General features: G+C 40.9%; 1 protein-coding gene across 5 annotated transcripts in view; it reads left to right on the top strand.

Moving 5' to 3' along the window:
• Positions 1 to 27402, top strand: part of slc39a11 (solute carrier family 39, member 11) — a 173042-nt gene that overhangs the window by 78569 nt on the left and 67071 nt on the right. For 4 of the 5 annotated variants that reach the window (XM_028970548.1, XM_028970546.1, XM_028970549.1 and 1 more), the window contains exons 6-10: positions 296 to 463; positions 11312 to 11381; positions 24439 to 24537; positions 25303 to 25461; positions 26165 to 27219. In XM_028970548.1, the coding sequence (XP_028826381.1) occupies positions 296 to 463; positions 11312 to 11381; positions 24439 to 24537; positions 25303 to 25461; positions 26165 to 26243 (575 nt within the window). In that variant the 3' untranslated portion in view covers positions 26244 to 27219. Of the gene's footprint in view, positions 1 to 295; positions 464 to 11311; positions 11382 to 24438; positions 24538 to 25302; positions 25462 to 26164; positions 27220 to 27402 lie in introns of those variants that run through there. The other variant, XM_028970551.1, reaches the window with a different exon arrangement.

Genomic DNA, 27402 nt, shown 5'->3' with positions numbered 1-27402 from the left:
TGAAATCTCTGAGATACATTGCAGCAAAAAATCTAGAAATCTACAAATAAATTCTTAATGCTTTAGTTATTAAGAGAAGGGTCTTGACCTCGAATAACTGAAACATTGATGAATAAAAACTCATGAGTTGAAGGACTGATAAAATAAATTCTACAATATTGTCAATTTGGTTAAAATCTTTATGATGTTATTTAAATTGTGACTCAGGGTCATACGTTTCACTTACTGTGGCTCTCACCTATCCATATATCATTGTGAGATTATTTCTAAGGTAGTTTGTATCTTTTTCTGCCAGATAAAATTGAGAATGGAGAAGTATACAAGAGGCGAAAGGGCCCAGCTTCTGTGCCTGCAGAGGGAGAGGAAGTGAGTGTGGGACCTCAAGAAGGGGCAGGGCAAAAGAGCAACAGTTGGAGGCGGATTGTGCTCCTCATCCTTGCCATCACCATCCACAACATACCAGGTGAGAAAAAAAAATCAATTTACAATTTATTAAAATGTAATATACATTTCAATACTTTTAATTAAAGTTTTACAGTAGAGCTTGCATAAAGTATGTATCATATATTCTTCTTACATTTTGCAGTCACTTCTGTCAAACCCTGCAAAATCAGTAATTTACCACATATATTTTTGCAAAGTTGCATATTTTCAATCCTATTACATGATTTTTACTGAATTGTCCAGGATTTTGAACAGCCTAAATATTCTTCACATCATGGGGCATTTCTCATGAAATAGTTACTATCCTACACATCTATTCATTAGTGATTCAGAGTGAGGTTGTGAGGAATGCGATTCAGGTGATGTGTTTGTCTTCCTGTCAATTTTATATTTACATTTACAGCATTTGGCAGACACTCTTATCCAGAGCAACTTAAATAAGTGCTTTAAATATCCATCATTGAAATCTCTCATTTGGTTCACGAGGACCTGATCTGTAGATACCGTTTGCATAACAAAGACCAGTTACAGTAGTCTAGTTTGGAGATGACCAGAAATTGGACAGGTATCTGAGTAGCCTGTGTTGATAAATCCTCCTAATATTGTAGAGAAGGAATCAGCATGAACGAGAGAGATTGGAACTGTGAATTTAATTTGAATTTATGAGCCTAAACCCCACCTCTCAGTTCTCACTTTAATCGAAGATAACAAGTACTTGGTTAAGCACCTGATAGTACTAATAGTCATTAAGCATTAGGCATTAATAATAGCAGCAACAACCACAACAATTATTATTAGACTTAAACGTAACATTAAGACATTAATTTAGTGTCTTATTAGCCCTAAAGTGCATCCAGAAAGTATTCACAGCACATTTTTTCCATATTTTACAGCCTTATTCTAAAATTGTTTTTTTTCCCCCTCAGACAACGTGAAAAAAAGTTTACTTGAGATTTTGACAAATCCCATGTACATTAGTATTAACGGCCTTTGCTCAATACTTTGTCGATGCACTTTTGGCAGCAATTACAACCTCAACTCTTTTTGAATATGATGCCATAAACTTGGCACATCTATCCTTAGCTGGTTTCTCCCATTCCATTTTGCAGCATCTTTCAAGCTCCATCAGGTTAGATGGGAAGCATCGGAAGCCATTTTGAGAGTCAGAGTATGGGCTCTGTCTGGGCCACTCAAGGACATCCACAGAGTCTCTGTACATTGCTGCAGTGATCTTTCCCTCTATCCTGACTTGTCTCCCAGTTCCTCCCCAGCTGAAAAACCACCATGGTGCCTCCACCATGCTTCACTGTAGGGCTGGTTTTGACCTGGTGATGAGCAGTGCCTGGTTTCCTCCAAACGTGATGCCTGGCATTCACACCAAAGAATTCAATCTTTGTCTCACCAGACAAGAGAATTTTGTTTCTCATGGTCTGAAAGTCCTTCAGGTGCCTTTTGGCAAACTCCAGGCATGCTAGAATGTCCCTCCTTTTACTAAGGAGTTGCTTCCATCTGGCCACTCTACCATACAGGTCTGACTGGTGGATTGCTGCAAAGATGGTTGTCTTTCTAGAATGTTTCCTCTGTTCACAGAGGACCTCTAGAGCTCTGACCGAATGATCATCAGGTTCTTGGTCACCTCCCTGACTAAGGTCCTTCTCCCCCGATCACTCAGTTTAGACCAGCTCTAGAAAGATTCTTATTGGTTTTGAACTCCTTATTCTTACAGATGATGGAGGCCACTGTGCTCATTGAGACCTTCCAAGCAGCAGACATTTTTCTGTAACCTTTCCCAGATTTGTGCCTCGAGACAATACTGTGGGAAGTCTACAGACAATTTCTTTGACCTCATGCTTGTTTTTTATTCTGACATGAACTGTCAAGTGAAAGTGAAGTGATTGTCATTGTGAAACACTGCAGCACTGCACACGGTGACACAACAAAATGTGTCCTCTGCTTTTAACCATCACCCTTAGTGAGCAGTGGACAGCCCTGACAGGTGCCCAGGGAGCAGGGGACGGTGCTTTGCTCAGTGGCAACATTCTGATTACGGGGCCGCTTCCTAAACCGCTAGGCCACCACTGCACCAACAATTGTTGGGACCTTGGGACCTTATTTACACGGGTGTGTGCCTTTCCAAATCAGGTCCAATCATCTGTTTTTTCTACATGTGGACTCCAATTAAGCTGCAGAAACATCTCAAGGATGATCAGGGGAATCAGAATGCTCCATAACAAAATGTGAAAAAAGTGATACGTTGTAAATACTTTCTGCATGCAATGTATGTAGATGGACTTTACCAAAGGAAAATAAAACACCAAATTGCAAAAATTCTCTATGAAATCTTCTCTTTGAATCAGTTGTGCTTCACTATGGCAACTTTTTGAACTGTGAAGAGATGTGTTTTAATATGTGCTGCGTAATTTTTAATATGTATTAATGCTATTTCATATTAGTTTTGAGAGATGTAAGATGTAAATCATCTGTATCTGGAGAATATGTGGATGTGCCAACACTGTGGTTTTGAGATGGTGTATAGATTTCTCCTGTTCCTGAGTTGTTTTCAATCATGTTTGTGCATACTGGATTAAATTAGAAACCAGACATTCCCATAGCCCCAGGCTTAATTTTTGTTTTTGACTTTCCTTCACTTGCAAATACAGGTCTGTAGAGGTTAGTCTAATTGATTGGGCTATAGAATGATTCCACTTCTCAGTACCTCTTCCGTTTACTGCAATTCTTTAAAAAATACACTTCATTATGTAAATCATTTTGAATTTGAGAGGGAAATTTGATAGTCTTGTGTAACACTGTTAAACTCAAATAGCCAAACAGCTTTATTTTTTATTTTTACTGTAAGTGTTGATATAAATGGTGTTCTGACAATTATGCTTCTACTACCACTTAGCTCAAAACCAAATCAGAGCTGGTTCGTTCAGTATTAATTCACCAAGACAACTCTTGAGGAATACACAGATTTATAATTTCTGACATTAAAACATTAATAAATGAAGGAAGAAAGAAAGTCTTTGGAACATGATATTATTTGGATGGGTGTGGACTCAGATTGAATTCAGTCAATTTAAAGGGTAGAATTGGGCCTTTTTTTTTTTTACAGTTATTTTCCCCTACACTTATGTTATTCAGCTCTAAATTAATTTCCCATCAGAGGCCTCTTTTCTCAGTTTCCAGAGAATTTGAGCTGCTGTGCCTAGGCTTCTTGTCACAGATTCATACCCACTGTTACCAATTGTTACCAATTGCAATACAAATTAACAGTAGGGTTTCCATATAATAGTGAATTTTAAGTCAATTTTATTGTCATCTCGCCAGGATACATTTACAGAGAGACCAAATTTCATTGGCTGTTCGATAAAATAATACTATTATAGTGTGTATTTAGTGTGTATGTCAAGTGCGTTCTGTTTATTAATGGTACATTTAGTATGGGGAATAAAAAAATGCTTGGTATGGACACTGGCACAGGTTGCCAGTTTCAACCCTGGAGGGCCAATGAGGAGGGTCGCTTCAGGAATGGCATCTGGCATAAAACCAGAACGGTTGCAGCCGATGGAAGTAGACAAAGAAGAACTGCCTGAAAGTTATTGGTAGTTATCGTGAAGAAGGGAAACTAACTACCCTGTCGGTGACATGTAATTATTTCTGTCACCCAGTTTAACTTGGGTGCAGATTGATGATTGACAGCACCCCAGCACACAGCATCCTCAAATCTTTCCCTGTCATGTGCAGAAAACATAAAAAAAAGATTGTGTTTTTTGTTTCATCTGTAAATCCAGATGACAGGTTTGACCTAGGAACTTTTTAAACCCGTGAAACCAGAGAAAACTAAATAAGTAGCTAGGCCACGTCAGTGGTAGTAGATATCATCAACAAATTTAGAAATCTTGCACTGTTTAAGCAGTGTTTTTCCACTTTTGGAAATAATGAATCCATTTCTTGTCAACTCTGATCCTGTCTTTTAAATCAGGAGAATCAAGGTTGCAGAGAGTAAAATAATAGCTCTCTTTTGTTTGGTAGTGATGTGCTCTTTTTTCCTTTTTTCTTCCTTCTTGTCACATCAAAGCAACAGTACTCCAGAGAGAATGTTGAAGTAGTGTGTGTGCCTCCGAGCACGGTAGGGCACTTCACCACCTCCCATCATCCAGCGTTGATGAAGCATGTGAAGGACGGTCTGAGTATTTGGTCCATGTTTTGACCGGATTCAACAAAAACTGTAATCCCAGATTTGGACGAGGTCAGGATCTCTCTTTGCAAAGCTCTATTGAACACTTTCTTACTGTCACTCAAACAACCTGGCCCCACCGCTGAAGAACCGAGTCAAGTCCCTCCGGAAAGAACCGTCAGACTGTCACCACCACCTGCAGTTCTTTCACAGTCCAGAGAGCCAGATGACGGACATGAGGAACCCTCTGTGGCTTCATTACAGCACACATGTCCAACGAAGCCACCAGTATCGCCCAGAAGCCTGTCTGCGTTCTCCACGCACATCAGCATCTTGGTTTAGTTCAGTTTCCTCAGCTCTAACATACTGGTGTGTCTGATACAAATGTAAAAGTTCATAAATTTAGGGGTTCACAACGGTGCAACAGAAGTTCATACTAATTAGCAGTAGGAGACATTTATTGAAAATATGAGCCAGTTGGGGCAGTGGTGGCCAAGTGGTTAAGGAAGCTGCCCTGTAATCAGAAGGTTGCCGGTTCGAATCCCAGTCTGCCAAGGTGCCACCGAGGTGGCACTGAGCAAAGCACTGTCCCCACACACTGCTCCCCGGATGCCTGTCATGGCTGCCCACTGCTCACTCAGGGTGATGGTTAAAAGCAGAGGACACATTACATTGTGTCACCGTGTGCTGTGCTGTGTATCACAATGACAATCACTTCACTTTCTTTTTCACGTCAATTGAATATATTTTGTCAACCAAATATGTGAGAATGGGTTGTGCTAAAAAAATTATTGCCACCAGCCAGTGGGAGCTTTTTAATTTTTTTCCCATGTTTCTTTTAGACTTAGTAGTTTAATTCCAGTACAAAATTTGGACAAATTGCATTCTCAAGTTATCTTTGATTTTCAATTATACATGTCTTTGCTGATGAATACAAAGTGAAAAACGTTTTCCAATCTTAACCCATCCCTAGGAGAATAAGAATTAGACCTGCAACAAATCAATCTATCAATCAATCAATCAATTAGCCCTTCTTTATTTGCACAGCACTTTTTAAAAATGCACATTGGCACAAAGTGTTTCACATTAGAATAGTGCACATTCTCTTGTTGTGTCATTCTTGTCACTATTAACCTTTGAGTAGCATTAATGACCTCAGGGACTGAAGGTACAGCAGATATCTGTAGTAATTAGAACATTTTAAATATATGTCACATATATGTCTCTTGTCCTTCTGACTTAATGGGTGTGTTTGTGAGGTCTCTACCATCATGAAAATGGACAAACCTTTTAACGTGTATTCAATATGTTGTCCATTGTACCATTCGCCTTCCTGTTTTTTTTCCACTATGGGAAAATTGTCCATTCCTGGACAAAAGGCTTTGTAAGCATCCAAGATGCTTTGTATGTTATTCGACCAAGGTGTATGACCCTGGTCAGATAAAATCTCCATGCTGAACACAAACAAGATGAATCTTCAGTTTGGTCCCATCTGTCGATCAGTCATACCTTAATTGGTTTTCTTTTTCTATCATCCATTTAACAAACACTAACACTCAGGTCCAACTGTGAACTGGTATTCGGTGTAAAATAAGGAAGCACCATTAGGTGGCAATCAGGTATGTCTCAGTTTTAGTCTGGCTTGGGTCGGGTTGAGTTTATGCGGTACATGAGCGTCAGCAAATCAAACATCTGGTCTATAGTACCTAGCCTTTCTGTATGATTCGCTGCTTGTACATTTGTTTGGTAAAGTTTTTCACATTGTAAATTAGTTTTATTAAATGTTCATTTTTTTTATTACATTTTAATTAGATTTGCAATTCTCAGCTACCATCATCAGGTGATGCACCTTAATTATCATAAAAAATTATGCTGAGGTGAAATGGAGACTAGCCTCAGGCCATTAGGTTTTACGTTGCCCCCTCATGGTCTATTGTCCAGAAAACATTAGATGGAAGGTCATCTGAATTAACCTGAGTACTCATTATTACATTTAATAAATTGATGCTTCAGAAACATACGGAATAAAACCAAAACCCAATTTTTGGGTAAATTGTGAAACATAAATCAAATAAATTTGAAGAGCTTAGACTAATTGTGGTAGATGGTCTGAAATGTTGCATTAATAGTTAAGAAGTGACATCTTGCGTTCATGCTCCCATTAATAATCTTCCCGTTGTCATGTCACACAACTGCTCACTTGAGCAGAGTAGTGGGAGATGGATGTGGCCTTTGAAAGTGGTGGCTGCTTAAGTACAACTTGCTGATAACAGCCCGTGGGATGACAGATGCCGTCTCACTGCAGTAATGTGATGCTGGAAGCTCACAGATTACAGCTTTCCTCAGTCCGTACAGAAGAGCCGGCTGTGATGGACGACCCTAATTTTCAGAGGCTTCCGGCGTCTACTGCTTTCTTGGCCTTTCATCTTTGCACTCAAAATCTCCAGACCTGAAATGCTCAGTATAGTTTTTTTTAGGTCTTGAGGACATTAGTAAAAGTGATTGTTTTTTTCATTGTGATGACAAGGGAAAGGCTGGGGAGCAGTGTGTGGGGATGTTCCTTGCTCAAGGAGACCTCAGCGGCACCTCGGCAATTCAGGACTTAAACCGTAAACCCTTTGGTTATGAGTCCATTTCCTTACCCGCTATGCCACCACTGCCCATCGCAATGGCTTTCTGGCTTTTATTTTTCTTTACTTTTTTTTGCTCTATTCAGTCAAGTTGTCGACAAACTGTGCCAGTGTAGTGTTTAGCCCTTTGGCAGTGGGTCTAGGCTGTTTGCTCATAAAGGTTCGATTTCCGCTCCGATCTTATTTTTCAAGAGCTTATGCTGGCCAAAATGCAAAGGATTCTCATCAGTCAGCCATAACATGGCTGAATTGAAAATCATTGATTAACTTTGACAAGGACCAAATTATTATTGCTAGATGACTAGGTAATAACACCTTGTGGGATTATCCAAGGACCGGAGAACCAGTGAACGGGTGACAGTCAAAGGCTCATTGATGCATTTTGGGAAGTCCATGCTGGAAAAGTTGTAAGAACATGCAGTGCATTGAACAGTGCCTGCCATATTTCGGAATGCAGCATATTGGGTATTTTTGACAAAAAAAGTTGGGCCACTGTCAACAGTGAAATCTTGGTGCATGTGTCACAGAAAGTAAGTGATGGAGAAAACCACCAGGCATATCAGTTTATAACACTGCGTTGTGCTGGGGTTTGAGTTTAGAACGTCTACATTTGAGGTGAGCAAATCAGTTCAGGAGGAAGAATGAAAAATGGAAATTAATTCAGCCAAGCTTGAAAAGGGCACATCACCTTTTTCAGATACAGGTTGCTTTGGTATTTCGTTTATAACTCTTTCTCCAACAAATAATTTGCAGCAAATGATATGAAATAATAGGAACAGTGGAAGAGAGGACTAAAACTAATGTTAGGATGCCCCCAGCACAACTGATGCCACTGTGTCATTGTCTTGTCTGCCCTCGTTACCCTCACCTATATTCCATTATTTGGCAGGGGGGTGACTAACATTACTAGATGATTAAACGTCCTGTTATTTTGCTGGCAAATGAAACATATAAAAATAAACCAACAAGATATTTCATAAATCTAATAATCGGATAATGTGATTATATTAGGGGCTTTATAGTGGCTGCTTCAATTTGACAAAGGTGTCAGTAGGAGCAGTAAACTGGAAAACAAGTCTGTGATTTGGGTGGATCACTTATAAGAGATGAAACATTGATTTTGGAGATTCAGAATTACTGTTTTAGTGGAGGAGACTGAGCTCTCCTCCATGAACATCTTTTAAATGTTTTGCAGGAACTGACACACTGAACAAATTAATTGAAAAACATGTTTTTTTTTTTATTTTAATTTTAATGTCATTGTTCACGTTTCACTTGTTTTATGTCTTATCTAAATAATTTAAGATGCAGACAAGTGCCATTAAGATGTAGTTTGATTGAAACATAATTGATAGACGGGAAACTGACACTTAACAAAAGGGAACTTTGCGCATAGTACTGATTCTCTGTTGTTGACTCAGTGCAGTCTAAAATGATCCAAGCCCAGGGATTCAACAAGCCACAGTATCGAATTTGCATAACAGAACATAGAGGAAAACTAACCGTTAAAAAAAACTTAATGAAAGATAATAAAATATGTAAAATTTTATCAAGAATAAATTGATACATGTATTAAGATCAAATGAATCATTTAATGTATCATTACTTTAAGCCTCTATAACATTACTCATGACCAGATAGCGCATACCATTCCGTATTACAAATCAGAGCTTAATCTGCGGTACAGAATTGTGGCTATCTATGTATCTATCATAATTAAGTAATCCGTTGGCATGTGATTGTCGACACAAAAGCATTTTCACCCCAGTTTGGGAATTTGTGGATCGGCATTTAGTTTTCCAAGTGTCACTGCACATGACATGGCAGATAAGCAATAAACGCTGACAAATTAGTCCGCGCTGTTGGAAACCCGAGCACGACCATCTGCAGAGCTACATGTTCACCCAACAGTGGTGGCTCTGTGTGCATTTAGACCACAGGGCTGGAGACAGTAACACAAAATTAAGGACAGATTGCCTTCAAAGACCATCTGAATGTTAACAGGAATCAGCATTCAGCTGTTCTATTATATTGCAAAATTGCAAACAATGCTGTGAACCTGACAAACCAGGCAACTCTAATTTAAATCCCAGTAGATCACATGACCACATGACTTAATTATGCATTCAAAAACAGTCGATGTGTGAGCATATTTAGCATATATAGAATATATAGAAATGCATGTATGTCAGAAATAACTATGCGTGGTGCTTCAGTTTAAAGGGGTCAAGTTATCTGTGTATTGAAGAACTGAAACACACTACCTTTTAATAAAGTTTTAATCAACATAACTTAATATGTGAGGAGCCTTATGGTTGACAGCTCATACACATTACTTCTTCATCCTGGATTATGTAAACAGCGCAAAACAATACATCACAAACATTAAAGATTCAGGGAACACCTTTGACCTTAGCACATTCTTTCTGGGGGTGGTCAGTATGTCAAGTATGTGGTTTCTTCCACATGCAATGGATTATTATATTGTGAACATTGAGTATAAATACTAACATTATTATTATTGTTAAAAAAAATGCATGTACTTTGCTTTCAAAGTTCGCTTCTCTGTCCCGTCCAAGCCAACAGTGCCGGAATACTCCAGCATTTTGTACCAGAAGCAAATCCTTGGAGATAACCACCCAGGGGGTTGTAAATTAAATTTGGGATATGTCTCCTTTTTCTGCCTGGGTTTTTCAAGCAAGTCATCACCTGCTGAGAAAGCACTACTAGAGTTGTGCTAGAGTATAGCTAACAAATGTGAGCCGCTTCTCCACGACTGCAGGTCTGTGGTCCAGCAGAATCTGTGAACCTTACCTAGATTATAGTTTGGTTTAAAAAGCATTTACGATGTTAGCATTTTGTCAAATCCATTATATTGGTGTCATTTGATGCAATAAAGGGCTGAATTTAGTATTTATACAGTGCTTTAGAGGAAATTATAAGATATCAAAATACATATTGTGTATTGCAAAATAGCTTAAAAATACCGTAATGCTATTATTAGCCCTAATAATCATCATTTTGAAAGAAGTGATCTATGTAATCCCTGGTGCTGTCACCCATCCAATTCTATAAGAACATGATCTCATCTCTGTCCAGGTCTCTTTGCTGAGACACAGACACTGTCTGTGATTGAATTACTTTTTTGCAATTACTTTTCCTAATAAAGTGATTAGAGAGTTAATCAGAAACCATTAAATGTGACTTAAGATGCCTGATGGTAGCTGCCTTTGTAAGCAGCTTTGTGCAGTTTGAGGCCTCCCCTGGCTGGCACCCTCGAAATACAAAATTCTGGTAGTGCAGACTTACTGTTGGCTTACAAGACTTTGGTCTCCTCCATCCTATTTTCCAGGTCAGTATAAGGCCAAGGATATGTAAGATCAATATAGATAAGTGTAGTGTAACCTACTTTAAAAATCAAAGCAAATCTTTTTTTTATGTCAGCAGGGGGCGCTTCAAACTTAGTCTGTCATTAAGTATTTTTTTTTATATCCATATGAAATTCATCCCATGATTCACTGTTGAATGCAACAAAAAACACATGAAATGGATAGTGTATGAAGTAGGGAAGCGTGTGTGAGAGGGATTTGTGGAAAACCATCTTTAGAGTGGGTGTATGAATTGTGCAGTGTGGAGTGGAGAGTGTGTTTGTGTGTCACAGCTTTTGCATGGGTTGGAATTGATGGGCCATCTGTATGGCGATTGGAACCGTCTCCTTCTTATATGGTCAGTTGCTACAAATATGTGTGTGTGTGTGTGTGTGTGTGTGTGTGTGTGTGTGTGGACATGATAATGTAAAATGGAATTGGACGGGAAAATGGAAAAATTTGATTGGGTCGTGCACTTCATCTGGTGCGGCAGGATCTGCCCTGATTGAATCTGCCATGTGATTGGCTGATTGATGGGTTCCGGAACAGGCTTCTAATTGTTCTTTGAGTGATTGTACAGCAGATCCCTGATTGCAAAGGGCGGAAGAACACACACAAACAATCACCATGCGAGTGACTGACTGTATAGATGACTGGCGCTGACGCGTGTCTCTGTGTGTTTCTTGCAGAGGGGCTGGCGGTTGGCGTTGGATTTGGGGCAGCAGGCAAGACATCATCTGCCACGTTTGAGAGTGCCAGGTAGGACTCATCACCTCTGACGTCCTCTAAAACACATTTTAACTGTTAAACCAATGTTAAAACAGAAAGTCAAACTAATTTCATAGCAGCCAGTGTGAAACCCAGGGATGCGTCCCTTGAGTCGGTTTATGGCCATCTGGGTCATTGAAACGTGTCACATAATTCCATGCCCCTTACTGTGCACAGAAAAGGAAGGCGTAACGTGCACTACCAGAGTTTTATGGGGGTTATTTTGACACTAATGCTTTGTGAGTAACCTCCTGTCCTCAGTATACCCCCTTGTGTGTATGTGTGTTTCTTCTATTAGTATCTGTAATGCTCCACTGATTTCTCAGAAGGGACAAGAGCAGGGTTTGTGTCTCCCTGAGAAAGCGTTGTTTGTGATAAGAGCTGTGTGTGTGTGTGTGTGTGTGTGTGTGTGTGTGTGTCTGTCCACAATCCTGTCTGTAATCCCACAATCTAATGCTGACATCTAGTGGACACTCCCAGTATCTGGACTATGTTGGCACCAGTGGTGCCAGTGTTCTGCAACCCACACAAATATAAAGGCAGAGCAGAATTTCTAATAATAATAATTTTGGTTGGTTAAAATTTGTATTGTTCTGGGTTGCTAGGAGACGGCAGTTACTCAGACTTGGTGCACTGTTTATTTGTGCTGACGTGCTGATGAGCCTTGGTGCAGTATCTGACAGGGAGGTGAGTCTGAGTCATTGCGGCTCTGTCGCCATAGATGGCACGTACAATATTCTACACTCTCTCACTCATACGCATGCTCACACACACAGGAGGAAGGTTCGCTTTGGATTTAAGTCGGTCTTGCTGAGTTAGAAATGAGCTAGAGAGAAGGGAAGGGGGGCAAAAGACCTGCCACCTGTAGCTAAAAGCACACTGGCGGCACTGAGAAGCTGCGAAGGGTTTAGTCAGGTGTGTGTGAGTGGTCTGACTGGGCCCTCTGTGGCATGTGTGTGAATGTAAATGTTCTGACTGGGTTCTCTTTGTGATGTGTGTGAGTGTGTGTTGGAGGGCATGCGAAACCGCCCTCCAGATGTGTAGAGACCCTGGCAGGTGTCCAGACAGGAAGTTGAGACAGAGGACAGACGGACAGGTCTCCACTCTGCCCACCCGAACTTTCCCCTTTCCATCTTGATTTATTTTTTAACACACACACTCGTCTCATGACTAACATCCTGTCTGTGAATTTTCTTGAATAAAACTTCAAGAAGTTCTCTTTTAAACGCTGGGTCACAGACCTTAGTGTTGGACAAGATGCAAGGTGCTACAGCTCTGTGTGTGTGTGTGTGTGTGTGTGTGTGTGTGTGTGTGTGTGTGCGTGTCTGTACATTTTGTGCATTGTGTGTTGAAATTCATGTGAGGGTGTGTAACCGACTATGCGTGTGTGTAGTTCTGTTGCGTATTGCAGTTATTACTGAGAACAGTAAGGGCCTTTGTCATGGCGATGGTGTAAACTCAATCACAGAGGGACACAGGGTGCCAGAAACAAAACTGATTTCAACCACTGCATTCCTCAGGCCACACACACACATACACACACACTCACACTTTTCGTCTCACACTTGCTTCTCTGATTCATCCACACACACCCAATAAATATATGCATACTTCACTTTATCTCATCTCTGAGCACACACATAAAGACATAACGCACATTTGGCATCCAAATACACACGCCTTCACATTCTTCACTCTCTTTTTCTAACATTAGAACAACACACACACACACACACACACACACACACACACACACACATAGAAATGCAGTAGTCTTACTAAATAATTGGTTCTGTAGTGCTATGGTCAGTCAACTGGACTCTCAACATTGTTTCACACACATAGACACTATTTATTGTACAGTATTATAATATATATGCATATGTTATAATGGATATGTATATGGAATTTGAAATTATTATGTGTGTAACACCCCCAAAAGGAAAAAAAAGTCTAAAAGAATAACATTTACCCTGAAAAATGTCCCAACAAGGTCAGTGTTGCAGGTCGTTACTTAACGTCTCTTTCGGATGGGGGTCTCTGGTAAATTATTCTGTCCCCCCATTGCTGACCGTTGATGCTAGACCATTTCTCTTCCCCTCTGAAACAAAAGTCCGCTTGTTTCTGAAGAAAAGTCCCAGCCCCCCCCAATCATTTCTCTCACAGTCAGATGCTTTAAGAGGCCACAGTGTGGACCAGGCTGGGGAAACAGATGTTTTACAAACTTTACACAGCTCCCCATAGAGAACAGCGAGGGAGGGGAGGGGAGGGCTTTTTTTTTCGCACATCGAAGGGACCAGGGCCGTCATAAGTGTGTGAGTGCGTGTTTAGTCAGCCTCTCGTTAAAGCAGTTATTTGCATTGGTTGCGTGAAAACGGGAAACTATATAACCCACAGCTAATAAACAGCCATGCCAGCGTGGCCTCGTCCCACCTGTGCGTGGCTGCGAGCGTGCCAGCTCCACGTGGTACCCAGTTCATAAGTCACACCCAGCAGAATATAGGTGAAGGCCGAGGACCAGGCAGAATTGTTTAACGCTTCTGGGTCAGAGTGCCAGCCATCTGCAGGAGTGCCAGCTTTGGCGAAGATCACAACACTGTTAGCTTTGTTTTATTAGATGCAGGCTCAAGACACTGGCTTGTTTTGACACGAGCTTGAACTGGATTCAGGTATGCCTTATCCATGTCAGTGCTGGCGTCCACCCCGAAATACCAGAATCTGAAAACATGAGTTGGCTTCTTTGTTATCAGCTGCGACACATAGACAACAACACCGCTTGTGTTGTGGTGCTTTTTGCAGAACCCCTGCCCATGGTGACCTTCCTGATATGTGATAGCCTTGGGTTTTTTTGTCCTTTTGCATTACATGATGTCCAGAATACCAATCAAATCCAAAGTGTCTTGCTGACAAACTCAATGGTAGACGGTGGGGTTTTGAACCGACGGGGTCGCCGCAAGGCTACTACCACCCTTCGTCTTCAGTTTGAAAGTGGCCACCACACCCCTGTGCTGCCTCCCTCAGGAGGTCTGATCACTTCCTGCCGGCTGGCCGGCCCGGCGCGGCGGTGAATGGGTTCCCTTCAATGGCCGGCGCGCAGGTGTCCTCACTGGCCCCGCCGGGGCTGGCAGGACTCTCTGTTATTACAGATGCGGCTGGAAGCCCGCTGGCTGGGGTCGACGTTTCCACTCGTTCACCTGACCCTTTGCTCTCTGCTTAGACCACTGAGAAGAATACTGCCTTTATGAGCTCGGGCCGCATGTTTCTTAATGCCGGCCTGTTAGACACCTTCATTTTGCTCTGCTGTATGGATTTCTGACGGTCTTCATGTAATTTCATCAGCTGATCTGGATAGATGTAAATGAACCATAAATATGACAATGCGCCCATTGGGAGGAATTGCTAGATTTTTGTAAAGATATGTTACTTAATAGAGAAACTGTGAATGCTACTAAATAGCCTTTCAGAGCCATCTGTGCAATGATTTCATTAATAAGATCAGGCATTTAAATCAGATCCTTTGTTGAAAATAGCCCAGTCAGACCTGAAGGTTATGCATTCTTGCTTGGCCTCGACAGCAGCCCACATAGCAAAGGCAAAGCCCTCTCCAGCAGTTTTGATCCTCTGGTCCAGGATTCCAACTGTAAGGCCATCCAGCGGCTCTGACCCAAAGAAGAACTCTCCTGGACGACCAGACAGGCGGGAACTTCTGGCTGAACCTCAAAGACCTCAAGGCAAAGACCTCATTCCCTTTCTCTAAAGATCCCTGAATTGTTCCACCTCTCTTTTCCAAGAAAGGCCGCAGCAGTAAAACTGTGCAAACCGTCGAGCTAGTCCTGTCTCACTGGCAGGTCTTCTTTCTGTTTCTTAATGACAATTCTGAACCTTAACCTGCTGAAAGAAATGTTAAGATAAAGACATGAACGGGTTTGTTCTCAGGCTCGTCATTGGCAACGGCGGTATAAATTCCGCCAAACACCAGTAGGTGGGGAGGTTGCTGGCGATAGAATGATACATAAACATTCTGTTTGGTGAGTTTCAAGATAGATTTATTTTTTTGCTCAGTTTAGAGGGAGTGTGCCGGCTGCATCAAAGGTCAAATTGTGTTGTTCTGGGGAAGGGCGTGAAGGAGGCCGCTTCTCTTCTCTCAACCCCTCCATCCCATCTTACGCTCAGAATCGTCGTGGTAATCGTCAGTAGGTTTTAAAGGCTGTGATTAATGCAGCAATGCCACCTGAAGTCGGCGTAATTGCTTTTCCGCGTGTCCGTTATCTGCGGCCGAGACCCGCGGAGTGGTGAACGCGAACCGGGGAACATTTTAGCGCCTTGCCCAACGCAGACAGGCACAGCTGGCCTAGCCTCCCATGTTGGCCCTCCTTTTTCGGTCTGGTTCGTATTACTGGTGTAATTTTTTAGTCACACCAGCTGTAGATATGGCGTTCTAGATTAATCTCATTCCTCTACGTAGACAAAGACTCATTCATGCAGCCAGATGAATAGCGAGACGGAGAGGGAAGGGGAAAAAATTTGGGACGTTGTGTGTGTGTGTGTGTGTGTGTGTGTGTTTTTCTCTGGAATTTTGTGCATTAGAAAAATAGATCATTCTTTGTTTGACTAGCAGGAAGTTTCTTTACCTGTTAGGATCAGACCCACATTCGTGTGAAGGGTCCAGGTCGCTCAAGTGCAGTAGGTGTTCATTACTGAAACAGGTGGGGAACAGTTGCACTTGACTTTTCCGAATCTTACTTATCTGCATATCATGCTTTCTATATGCATTCACAAAAATCACAGGTTGCTGTAGCATTTATTCCCTTAAGGCGAGGGAGGAACAGTTAAGAAAAGGAAAGCATGTGGTATATGATAAGCACCAGTGAGTACATTTATGAATATTTCATGGATATGAAATATGTGATTGTGTTGCAAAATCACTGCAACTGTTTGTGCTTTTCTGACATTGACAGCATTCCAGCAAACCGAGATAGGATCCATGTGACTCTTGTCCAACTTCCAATGGGTTAACAACTGCAAGAAACATCCTTCGGTGTAGAACAGTGTCGTCTCTCTCTCTCTCTCTCTCTCTCTCCCCCCCCCAATAGGCCAGGACCCCCCCAAACCCTATTCCTTCCCGCATACATGGGAAAAAAAGAATAAAGTAATCTATTACAAAAAATAAACTGCAGTTGTAGATTGTTGCTCTTTTTCCCTTTGATTTACACTGTAGTGTCTACATAATTTACAGGATTATGCAGATTTTTGATGATCCTATTGGGTGTGTAATTGGGATTTTATACATTTTATAAACCTCAGCCTAGATGAGTTTATGCGGACCCCAATTATCTCTAGTGACCCTCCAGTTTGCTCGTGGACCCCAGGCTGGGAACCACTGCAATAGATTTTACAAGATGTCTTGGTACTGAACAGTCAGAGGTGCTATGCACGAATGTCTTAAAGCAAACTCTGCCACTTGGTGATCATTTCAGCGTTGGTATGGCTGGTTCCACCTCTGAGCTCTGAGAAGCCAGAATTGTGTGAATCGATCCCACCCCATATCAGCAAACTCTAAATCACTAAATTCTTATATCAGTGTGTTCTGAAGTACCTGTACATTTTCATGACAGCCACTGTGTTAGGTTCAACATTGATATTTATATACAGTATTCCAGAATGACAGCTCTGTCCCACAGTGGTACCTCTTGATACAACATTTGCACATTAAATATGTATTTCAGTTCTGCTAGTAGTGTGAGTCTATGAATATCTCAATTTGAATTTCAGGAACAGGACTGGGGAACTCTGTTCTAATCCCTGGAGTTTCCTCCCACAGTCCAAACAGGCATGTGTGTGTGTTTACATTGTGCTGGACTGCCATCGTTCCCAAGAGTCGATTCTACCTGGGACCCTAAAGGGTCCTGTGTGATTGTTTTACTGACTTTTACCAGCATTAATGGGTTTAGAAAGTGGAATAGGGTTTGGACTGGTTTCTGGAAGAGCTATATAACGATGTCTGAAAGCCCATTTTCCTATTTCCTCTGGGACATACAAGTATTTGCAAGATATGAATCTTGCAAGCTTGAATCTAATGAGAAGTAGCCAAAGAAGGAGACTGGACATCAGTGAATTGTGTTTCCTGAGTTTGACTGATATGATGGATATTAAACCTCAACATGGTAATAAAGTCCATCAGCATGATGCATTCTAAATGGAGTCGTCCCCATAAACCCCCCCAAAAAGAGTTAACTGAATATTTCCTTTTTGATGTGGAGCAGCGTCTGGTCTGAAAGGGGAAGTTTATTAAGGTTTTAGTGGTTAAGTTCTTCCTTTGTGTGGTCCGGTGCACTGGCCAGGGGGTAGAGGAGACCGTGCGGCGGGGGGGTAGTCAAGGTCTCTCAGGGAAAACACAACACAAAGAGGGCCTTCAGTCTATCCGGTCACCAGAGAGCAGAAGAGTGGCGAAAGAGGGAAAGCGTGAAAGAGTGATGGATGGAGCGCAAAAGTGGGCAAAGGTTGGATTAAGGGCAGAGCGAACAGTGGGACTGGAGAACTCTGTGCCTTCCTTGCACGCATAATTCATCTTTCCTTCTGGGTTTTTCCACCAAGGCCCTAAATCTGATTTAATTTGGGGTGTTTATTCCAAAGCCGTAATTAACCATGAGACACAAATATTTGTTTAAATAATGTATTTAGTATGAATAGTAACAAGTAAATCTGTATAAACATGTAATTACAATCATTATAAAAATTATGCACTTATCAGCCACTACATTAACACCACCTTTCAAATGTTCATTCTGCTAGTACATTTCTGAGACATGGATTGAATGCATCGTTTCCACAAGACCTCTGAAGGTGTCCTGTCCTGGTATCAAAGTGTTAACAGCAGATCCTTAAGTCCTCAAAGTTTTCAGCACATTCCACTGATGCTTGACTGGATTGAGATCTGTAGTCAACACCTCATACTCTGAGTCCTGGGCATTTATAATGCTGTTAATGGTTCACCTGTCATGCCTCCTTGGACCTGTTGGTATTTCCAGTGCAATAAAATCATCAGTTCTAGGCACATCTCATCTGTGGGTTTGTATATTTAGAATTTGCTTCCAAAGACATGCATAGATCAAATGATTAAATGGTTACAGCGTTAAAACAAACTCTTCCGTAATTAATTCTGTATATATTGTTTAAACAAGAAAACGGGTTTCAGCTACGCGTGTGTATTAACTTGACCCCTAATGTACACATTCTGGGCAAACACAGAGCCTACACTGGAAGTCACACAGGGATTTTGATCAGCATGAAGGAATGAATGTCTCTTTTTCAAGATCACTGCAGCCTACGTGATCTTGAGTAAATGAAGGCCGAAGCCAAGGAGCTGGAATTGTTGATTTGGCTAATAATTAACATAAGGGTGTGCCGACTTGAATACTTATATTTCTGTTTCTGGACTGAATGAGACATATAGTTTTTTTTTTTTTGGATGCTCATTTTGTTTGCTCAGAATTTACTGAGAGTTGCTGTAGATGTTTTTTGAGGCAAAAACATAAGTTTGAGAAGTACAATTGTGTGCAGAAATTTGATATTGTCTAAGGAAACTAGTATGCAAAGTGATTATAATAATCTGGACTGTTTTTAATTAATAATCACATGCATACAGCTCTGAAAAAAAATCTGGCCTATTTCTTAATTGATGGCCTTTGGTGCGCATAAGCGAGGCATTTTCAGAAAGTGGGTTTATTATAAAGAAACATTAACAAGGCACGAGGACTGAAATAAGGAATACAAATGTGGTATTATGTCTTTTTATGGAGCCCTGACTGATCAGGTCGGATTGTGCTCAGCTGTGATCAATCAGGTGCACGTTGGTCCCCAGCGGTCCCCAGCAGTCCCCAGGCATCACAGTTGGCTGAGATTTGTCAAAGACAAAAACATGTTACAATAATGCTAATCTACCATCTAAAGTTCATATCTGTTATTAAGTAATCTAAAAAATAATGCTGATCAACAACAATGCTGAGTGAAAAAATCAGAACAGTATGTCCACAGTGGTTCCCAAAACCCAATTTTTGATATGGTCACTTGTTTCATTGTCTTTCAAATTCTGTCATTGTGTAATACTGAGCTCGTACCTACATGCCAGTGTTACCCCATCCAGCTTGTGGAGGACCCCCATAAAGGAATGCTTTCATTTGAACACACACTGCTTACAACCTTGTTAGCTTTCAAAATAATCAGACAGGGGGTCCACCATCAAGAGGATTAGTAAAACCCTGCAGAAACCTATTAACGACACCTTCACCCTTCCCAGGATGCATTGCATGCCCAGTTTTGGTAAGGGGCGGCAGTTGTACATTCAGCCACTGAGCTGAAGATGACATGTTGAACTGATGGAGTTGGGGGAGGGAATTTGCTAAAAAGTTTAGATTTATGCCAGACTCCTTACAGCTTGTAGTGTCTTGGCTGTTTAAATAAAATGGATCTGTTCTGACTACTGCTTCCGACAAACTCACTTAAACAAAGACTGAAATAAAATACATAGCTAAAAGTAAATTGAGACAATGACTGTGCAGGCTTGTTTATAGCAGGGTATTTAGCTCGCAAACCCCAGCATTGTGGGCGGGCTACCGTGACATGCCACAGCTACGTTAGCATTAGCTAGGAGCAACGTTTTTTTTTTCCTTCCTCGCTCTTAGAGCACTTATCTGCAGGCGTATCGGACGGAGCCTGCAGGGAGGCTGAAGTGGGAAGTGGTGATGTAATCTCCCGGGTGAAAACAATGGGCTCTTTCACAGCGTGTGATAACAATCAGCGTAGTGTGGAGGAGCTAACCACGCGAGCCTGGAGTAGACAGGGGGGACTGGGTCATCGGCGCAAGACGGATACTCACGCACAGGCGTGGACGCGCACATTCTAAAACTTCAAGACCATGGTCATAAGTATATTAAACATACTTTTGTAAAAAGGGCCTTTTAAATTTGACCCTAGTAATCAGTACAAATCTTTTGTAAATAAGCATCAAAATGTCGTTGCTTCCACAGTGGGCCTATGATAAATGATATCCACACACCCTCTTTCTCCATTGACTGGTGAGCTTACTAACATCGATTATCATGTTTTGGTGGAATCTGTCAAATGCTTGTTGCAAGATCCTACTTCTCAGTTTGAAAATCGTACTTACGAATTATCACATATTCCAGGGCTTAATTTGAAACAATTTACAATGCAGTAGTTCATGGAAGTTTCCTATTAGTAATTACAACTTGGTTTCGCCATTCATCAAGATATTATGATATTTCTGATAGAAGGATGGAAACCAATTGTGAAATCCTCATTCGTGTGGGTACCACTTTCATCATGGGGACCACCTATCCAAAGATTGTAGCAGACCATATACAACCCAATGATATTCCCTGGTAGCCTCTTTCAGCTGTGAATTGGGCTGTTTATTCTGGTAAAAAAAAATCTTTGGCGTAAAATGAATAGTTTTTGCTGACCCTAGATCTCACTCCATTCAATCATCTCTGGGATGAACTAAAAAAAGCAGGACTGCTTGTCATGATACCAGATACCACAGGACACCTTCAGAGCACCACTGGCAAAATAAAGACAAGCACAGTATTAGACTGGTGGTCTAAATTTGTATCTGTAGAAATGAATGCATGTGACCTGCCCCGCTAGCAAGATTCACACACACACATATACTAGGAGGTTTCAGTGAGAACATCTCCAATTTAACCGCTGTTAGCTTCTGCCTAAGCAACAGCTAATATAGCGAGTAGATTGTGTGACTGAGAGAGACTTCATGTTTAGGGGGGATTTCCCCATCGCCCCTCTTCCAGTCTCACAGTCCTCCATTCAGGCCAGACCCCCATGGTTGCAGAGGATAGCAATGGCCTCTTTGTGCCCGGAGGGGAGAGCCACGCTCGGACACTGGGGCCACTGTCTTCGGCCTCAATGGATGGTTCTTCCTGCTTTTGCAATAATGTTGGAATGCTTCCCTTTCTCTGGCCAGTTTGTTTTTTCTGTCGCACTTCTTCTTCCTTTTATTGGACCCCGACACACTGAAACACACAGTCTTGCGCAAACTTCTCTCTTTTCTTCTTCTCAGCCATACAATTACACTAGTGCTTTCTTCTTCTTCTTCTTCTTTTTTTTTACACAAGCGCTTTTGTTAGTGTTACTTCTCTCTGCTCTTTGTGTGAGTAGGAATGTAGAAAAAGCTCTGTGTGCAGAGCACAGAGCAGTCCTGTCTGCCTTTCCACTTGTTTACATATTGCATCTGTGTCTCTACCTGTCAATATACAGTCAGTGTGCTGATCAGGAAGCCTTTCTAGAACCACACTACTTAACCCTACACACATATGGTACGTCAAATGAATTATAAAATCAACCAAATATATTATAAAATGAACGGAAATGTCATTTTGTCTACATAAAGTCAAAGCCCCTTGGGTTTTGTACAACAAAAAACGTTTGAACTTTACAGAAATCAGAAACAGTATTTTGTGTACCAAACTCACATCAGCACCTGCCATTTTGTGGACAGAATACTGTAAGTATTATGTGAAGGAAAGAAAATAATTTGTGCCATGAAATGCATTTTGTCAAGGACAAAAAGTCTTTTTCACCAAAGAATGCATGTTACCAAGAACAAAATATGTGAATAGTTTTTGCACAAAATATGTGAATGAAAAAGTCATTATTTCATAGACAAAATGTATTGCATGAACAAAATTACATTTTGTCCTTGACAAAATGCAATGTACTCACAAAATAGCTTTCTGTCCATGTGTGCACAAAAGTACTTTTTGTCCTTGACAAACTATATTCTGTAGAAGAAAAATACATTATGTTGTATTGTGGACTTGTCTTTTTGTCAGTCGCAACATGCATTGTGTGCACTTTCTGTTATAGATAAAATGCACTTTGAGGACGGAATGACATTCTGTCTTTCATACAATACAGATTTATGTTCTCAAATTGACTGGTGATTGTCAGTTTGGGTTTCTTTGAACAAAATAAAATGTTGACTTTGTGGTTTGTGAATAAAAATGAAGAAACATTCTGCCAGCAAAAGATACATGAGAATTGACACAGGAAATGAGTGTATGATCGGCAAAAAATATGGCCATTATCCCGGTCTCATGATCTAATTGTCTGTAGCTTGTTGCCAAATGCAGCCAGTTATCTAGAGTTGCTGATCATACAGCGATCAGATCAGATTAAGGATTTTGTTGTACAACCCACAAAATGTTGTACGACCTTCAAAATCAGTCTTACAATTGCGTAATGGATTCAATTGGGAAAATAATCAATCAGTTAATTACAGGATATTACATTTTATGTAATTGCAGAGAAAATTACTCCACCAGAGGAAAAAAGCATGGTTCCAGATATGGAATCGGTCCTACGTTTGATTGTGTTATAGGTGTTAACATATAAATGAAGGGAGATTTTAAACACAAACTTAAACATGACCAACATCAACAAAATGAATCTTATTGCATCACAAGAGGAACCTTAAATCATTTGTCAGTTCATTTGGAGAAATGTTATAAAATTCTATTTTATTTGTTAATCCTGCTATATTAAAATTTTATTTTTTTTTTTAATTTGTAATATTATCACTGTCCATCTCTGGCTCATCTATACTGTATCTATTGTATGGTGTTCTAAAATCTTCAAAAAAATAATTTGAAAAACTCACTCAAACTCTCACTTTCAGTTACGGCTTAATCAACGTGTAGGTCATAGGTCCAGGAGTCAATTCCTTTCTTTTATAATTTATTGTAAACAGATAGGCAGAGTAACACTACCATAACAGTCATACAGTCATAACTACCAGAGTCAACATGGAATGTAAAAAATGAAGAAAAAAAAAAAGATAACCTCCCTAATCTATGAGACCCATCTTTCTCTGTATTCATATTTGTGTTCCTGTCATCTCATTTACATTTACAGCATTTATCAGACGCCCTTATCCAGAGCGACTTACAGTCAGTAGTTACTGGGACAGTCTCCCCCTGGAGCAACTTAGGGTTAAGTGTCTTGCTCAGGGACACAATTGTAGTAAGTGGGATTTGAACCTGGGTCTTCTGGTTCATAGGCGAGTGTGTTACCCACTAGGCTACTACCACCCCACACCCCATCTTCTAGTTTATTTTACTCTGACCTTTCTGTCTGATCCCAAGTACCTTTTTTACTCATTCCTATGCAGATCGGGATATCTGCTGCCTGCAAAAAGACACACATTCTAAACCCAAATTAAGTGTAATTGCTTTGTTTTGGATTTTTCGAGGGCGTCAAAGCCCAGCCCTCGCTCCTCGCCGACTCACGCTCTCACTCTCACACAAAGTCTCTTTCCTTCGCTCCGCTATTCTTCCCTCCTTCCCTCCCCTCGCTCTTCCCACAGGCCGCTGTAAGTCTTTCCGTGACTAGCTGTCATTAATCTTCCTGCTCCTGGGGCAGGATCTTGACTGTGTGCCAGTGAGTGGTTCAGATGGATGGAGTACAGAGGAGGGGAGAGAAGGAACGAAGGGAGGGAGGGAGGGAGGGAGGGTAGGGAAAAAGTCAGGCTATATCAGTTGGGATGCTTGGTAGTGCAGACAAATGCACAATATTCTGTGTGTGAGTGTGTAAATGCGTGTGTGCCTTTTTCTCCCTCTTTTCTCAAAGTAATAGTAGCAAGTAAATCATTACTTGCTACAAGTAAATATCCAACTTTGTATAGGGAACTGAGTGGCAGCTGTTAACTTTTACGGGCCTACTGACAGCTACACGGTATGGCGCCTGCGGGCGTGGCGCTATCGCTCCCCGCCGATATTCCCGAGAACATTTGTTCATCCCGCTGTGCACCCGATCCCAGTACACGGTATCAAGAGAAAAGTCAAGAGAAACTGACGCCCGGTTATGACCCACAGCGCCAGCTGTGCCCCCGCCGGGGCCGTTGGGTTGGCTCTGCCCCAACTGGAGTTCGGTTAAGGCAGGTGTGCCAAAAATACAACATTCCACGTACTTTATGCAGGAAAGTCACAGCTGTTATGGAATCCCTCATTTGCAGGAACCTGGCTGTGGGGATAGGGATCCAGAATTTCCCAGAAGGCCTTGCGGTGAGCTTACCCTTACGGGGGTCTGGCGTGTCCACATGGAAAGCCTTTTGGTGAGCGTTTCATCTTTTCTCTTTCATTCTCTCAATCGTTTTTAGTTTCATATTTCAAGCAGATGGTCCTTTTTATTCCGAGAGTACAATGAAATCTTGAAGAGAGGAGCAAAAAAGCTGAGAAAGTTAATCTAGTCAGGACAATAAGGTGCAGGTTATAAGAGCTACACGCAGGGAGAATGGACACGTGATGGAACAGAATACACGTAACATTTTATTCGATAACAAAACAAAAGAGAATACTTTATAAAAATTCTATCTGCTTCGTGTGCCGACAGTCAATAAAAAAAAAAAAACAATAACATTCATGTTGATATTTTGATACTTTTTCCAAGACTTTTATATTTAAATATCCATTTTACCCAGAAGGTTTCACGTCATAGCAAAAAGCTCAAACTAGTTCAGTGTATAATTTTGAGGTCATAAAGTGTCAGTGCGTGGTGTTAATTTGAAAATATGAAATAAGATGGATGAAACGGTTATGAAGATATGACTCTGAATATACTTTTACTTTATTAGGCAAAAAGTGGATTACTTCATTACTTCACCCCTGCGAATCCAAATCACATACAGTATTAATGTGACATAGAAGTGTCTTTTTTCCCCATTGATGTTCTGTTCCATTTTCCTAATCAGGCAGATCAATTAAATCTTGAATCTTGTGCCCTATACAATTATTGTAACAAAAGTATTAAGATCTTATGAGGTTTTCTGCCTCACGCTCTAACTCTTTTTCTCTTGATCATCTCTCCCCTTCCTTCACAGGTATGGTCAGTTAAGTGGCATGGTGGAACCTATAGCAGGGTTGCTAGGCGCCGTTGCCGTGGTGCTGGCAGAGCCATTGCTACCCTACGCTCTTGCTTTTGCTGCAGGTGCCATGGTTTATGTGGTGGTAGATGACATCATTCCTGAAGCCCAAGTCAGGTGAGTGCTGACAGACTTTACAGAAGAGTTTAATTCAAATTTATAGTTGATTTATAAGTAGCACAAGTGAGAACCAGCCCTATTCGTAGCCTTGGTCAGTATTCTAGTTTTGGTCCTAATTAAAGTAGTCCTAGTCCTACTGTCCTGTGGGTGGTAGTAGCCTAGTGGGTAACACACACGCCTATGAACCAAAAGACCCAGGCTCAAATCCCACTTACTACCATTGTGTCCCTGAGCAAGACACTAAACCCTAAGTTGCTCCAGGGGGGACTGTCCCTGTAACTACTGATTGTAAGTCGCTCTGGATAAGAGCGTCTGATAAATGCTGTAAATGTAAACGTAATATGTACATCAGCTAAATGCCGTAAATGTCATATTTTTGCTTGTAGCATAATATAGTCTTAGTCATGGTCATAGCAGCAATCTTACTATAAATCTAAATCAATTTAAGTTTTTGTTTTAGTGTCTTTTTTATTAAATAGATTATTATTAGTTTCAATCCAAGTTTAAGTACAAATCTTTAGTCCTAATATTGGTTGAAAAATATTCAATAATGTAGCTCATTTTGTGTAGATAGATAAAAGGTGATTGGTAATTTAGTTTTCTCTGATATGATTTGTGACCTTCTCTAAATCTGTACAAGATAATGGTCCTGGTTACTGCTTATTTATGTGTGAAATTGACGCCGCTCTGTTGTCCACAGTGGGAATGGCAAACTTGCGTCCTGGACCTCCATCCTTGGATTCATTGTGATGATGTCTCTGGACGTCGGCCTTGGCTGATACTTCGTTTTTTAACCGAAAGCCCTGCCCACGTCACAGAATGTTACGGTCACAGCGACATAAAAGGGACCAAACTTGCCTTCCCCTTAACATTAGTGTTGGGCTTCGTTCTACTCATTTTTTTTGTAGGCTATTTTTTCAATAAGAAAGCAATTATTTGATACTTGAAGCATGAAAGATTTACAAACTGTTCTGTGCGTGTGAGCGTGTGAGTGTGTGTGTGTGTGTGTGTTTCTGTCATTGCTCAAAAAGCACAGCTGCATCAGGTTCATTACAATGATCTGTTTTTTATTTGCAGCATTATTTTACATTCACGAGTGTGATCTCAGGTCCTCAAAACACAGAACTCAAAGCACACCATATCATTTGGCTGAATATGTAAAGATGTCAAACTTGTGACACAGATGCACTTGCTGTGACTGGACTTTAAACCGCCAGGTTCAGTCAGTGAAGGGACAAATTCAAACGAGACCCAGAGGAAAAGCCTGCGACAGAGATGATTATCAGGTTTGGAATACAGAATTGCGTGTGTGCCTGAGATGAAATCCTAATGATTGGCAGATGCTAAAGAAAGAAGAAAATGAAGATACTGCAATACTGTACAGTTTCATACCTGCACCGTTCTTGTAGGTTCCAATTTCAGGAAGATGATGAGGAGTAAAGAGGAAGAATGTCACATCACATATTCCGACCAAGTTCAGTGCTGAGTTTAAACCAGTAGAGCACCTTATTGTGGCTGAATTGTGATGTGACTAGATTGGCGTGTCTGTGCACAACGTTATTGTCATTTTGTAGAGCAGCTGCTCCACACGATGGCTGGTTTCTAATCATAATTTTGTTTGTCATTGGGTGCTGTGAAATTTTCTTTGGGCTCTCGAACTGAAGTAGTGAATTAAAATTTATTTCAATGTTGTATGCAAAGTCAGCTGCTGAGCTGGACAGTTAATGGAACTTAATAAAATGGAAAAGCCTTTTATGAGCATCTGCCTTTGTCCGACAGATCATCTTGTTACTTCATGCTGTATTTTGCAATCAGTAATACAAATGTATTGCTTTCTGTTTAAGAAGCTAACAGATTCTCCACAGATGTCCACCAATATGTATTCAGCATTTTCATCTTTAAGCGCATGTAGATGTAAGTAGTTGATGTGATTTTCTT

The sequence above is a fragment of the Denticeps clupeoides genome, chromosome 2 (assembly GCF_900700375.1).
Source record: "Denticeps clupeoides chromosome 2, fDenClu1.1, whole genome shotgun sequence".
In the NCBI taxonomy this organism is placed as follows: Eukaryota; Metazoa; Chordata; class Actinopteri; order Clupeiformes; family Denticipitidae; genus Denticeps; species Denticeps clupeoides.
This window is presented reverse-complemented; position numbering and strand designations above follow the sequence as displayed.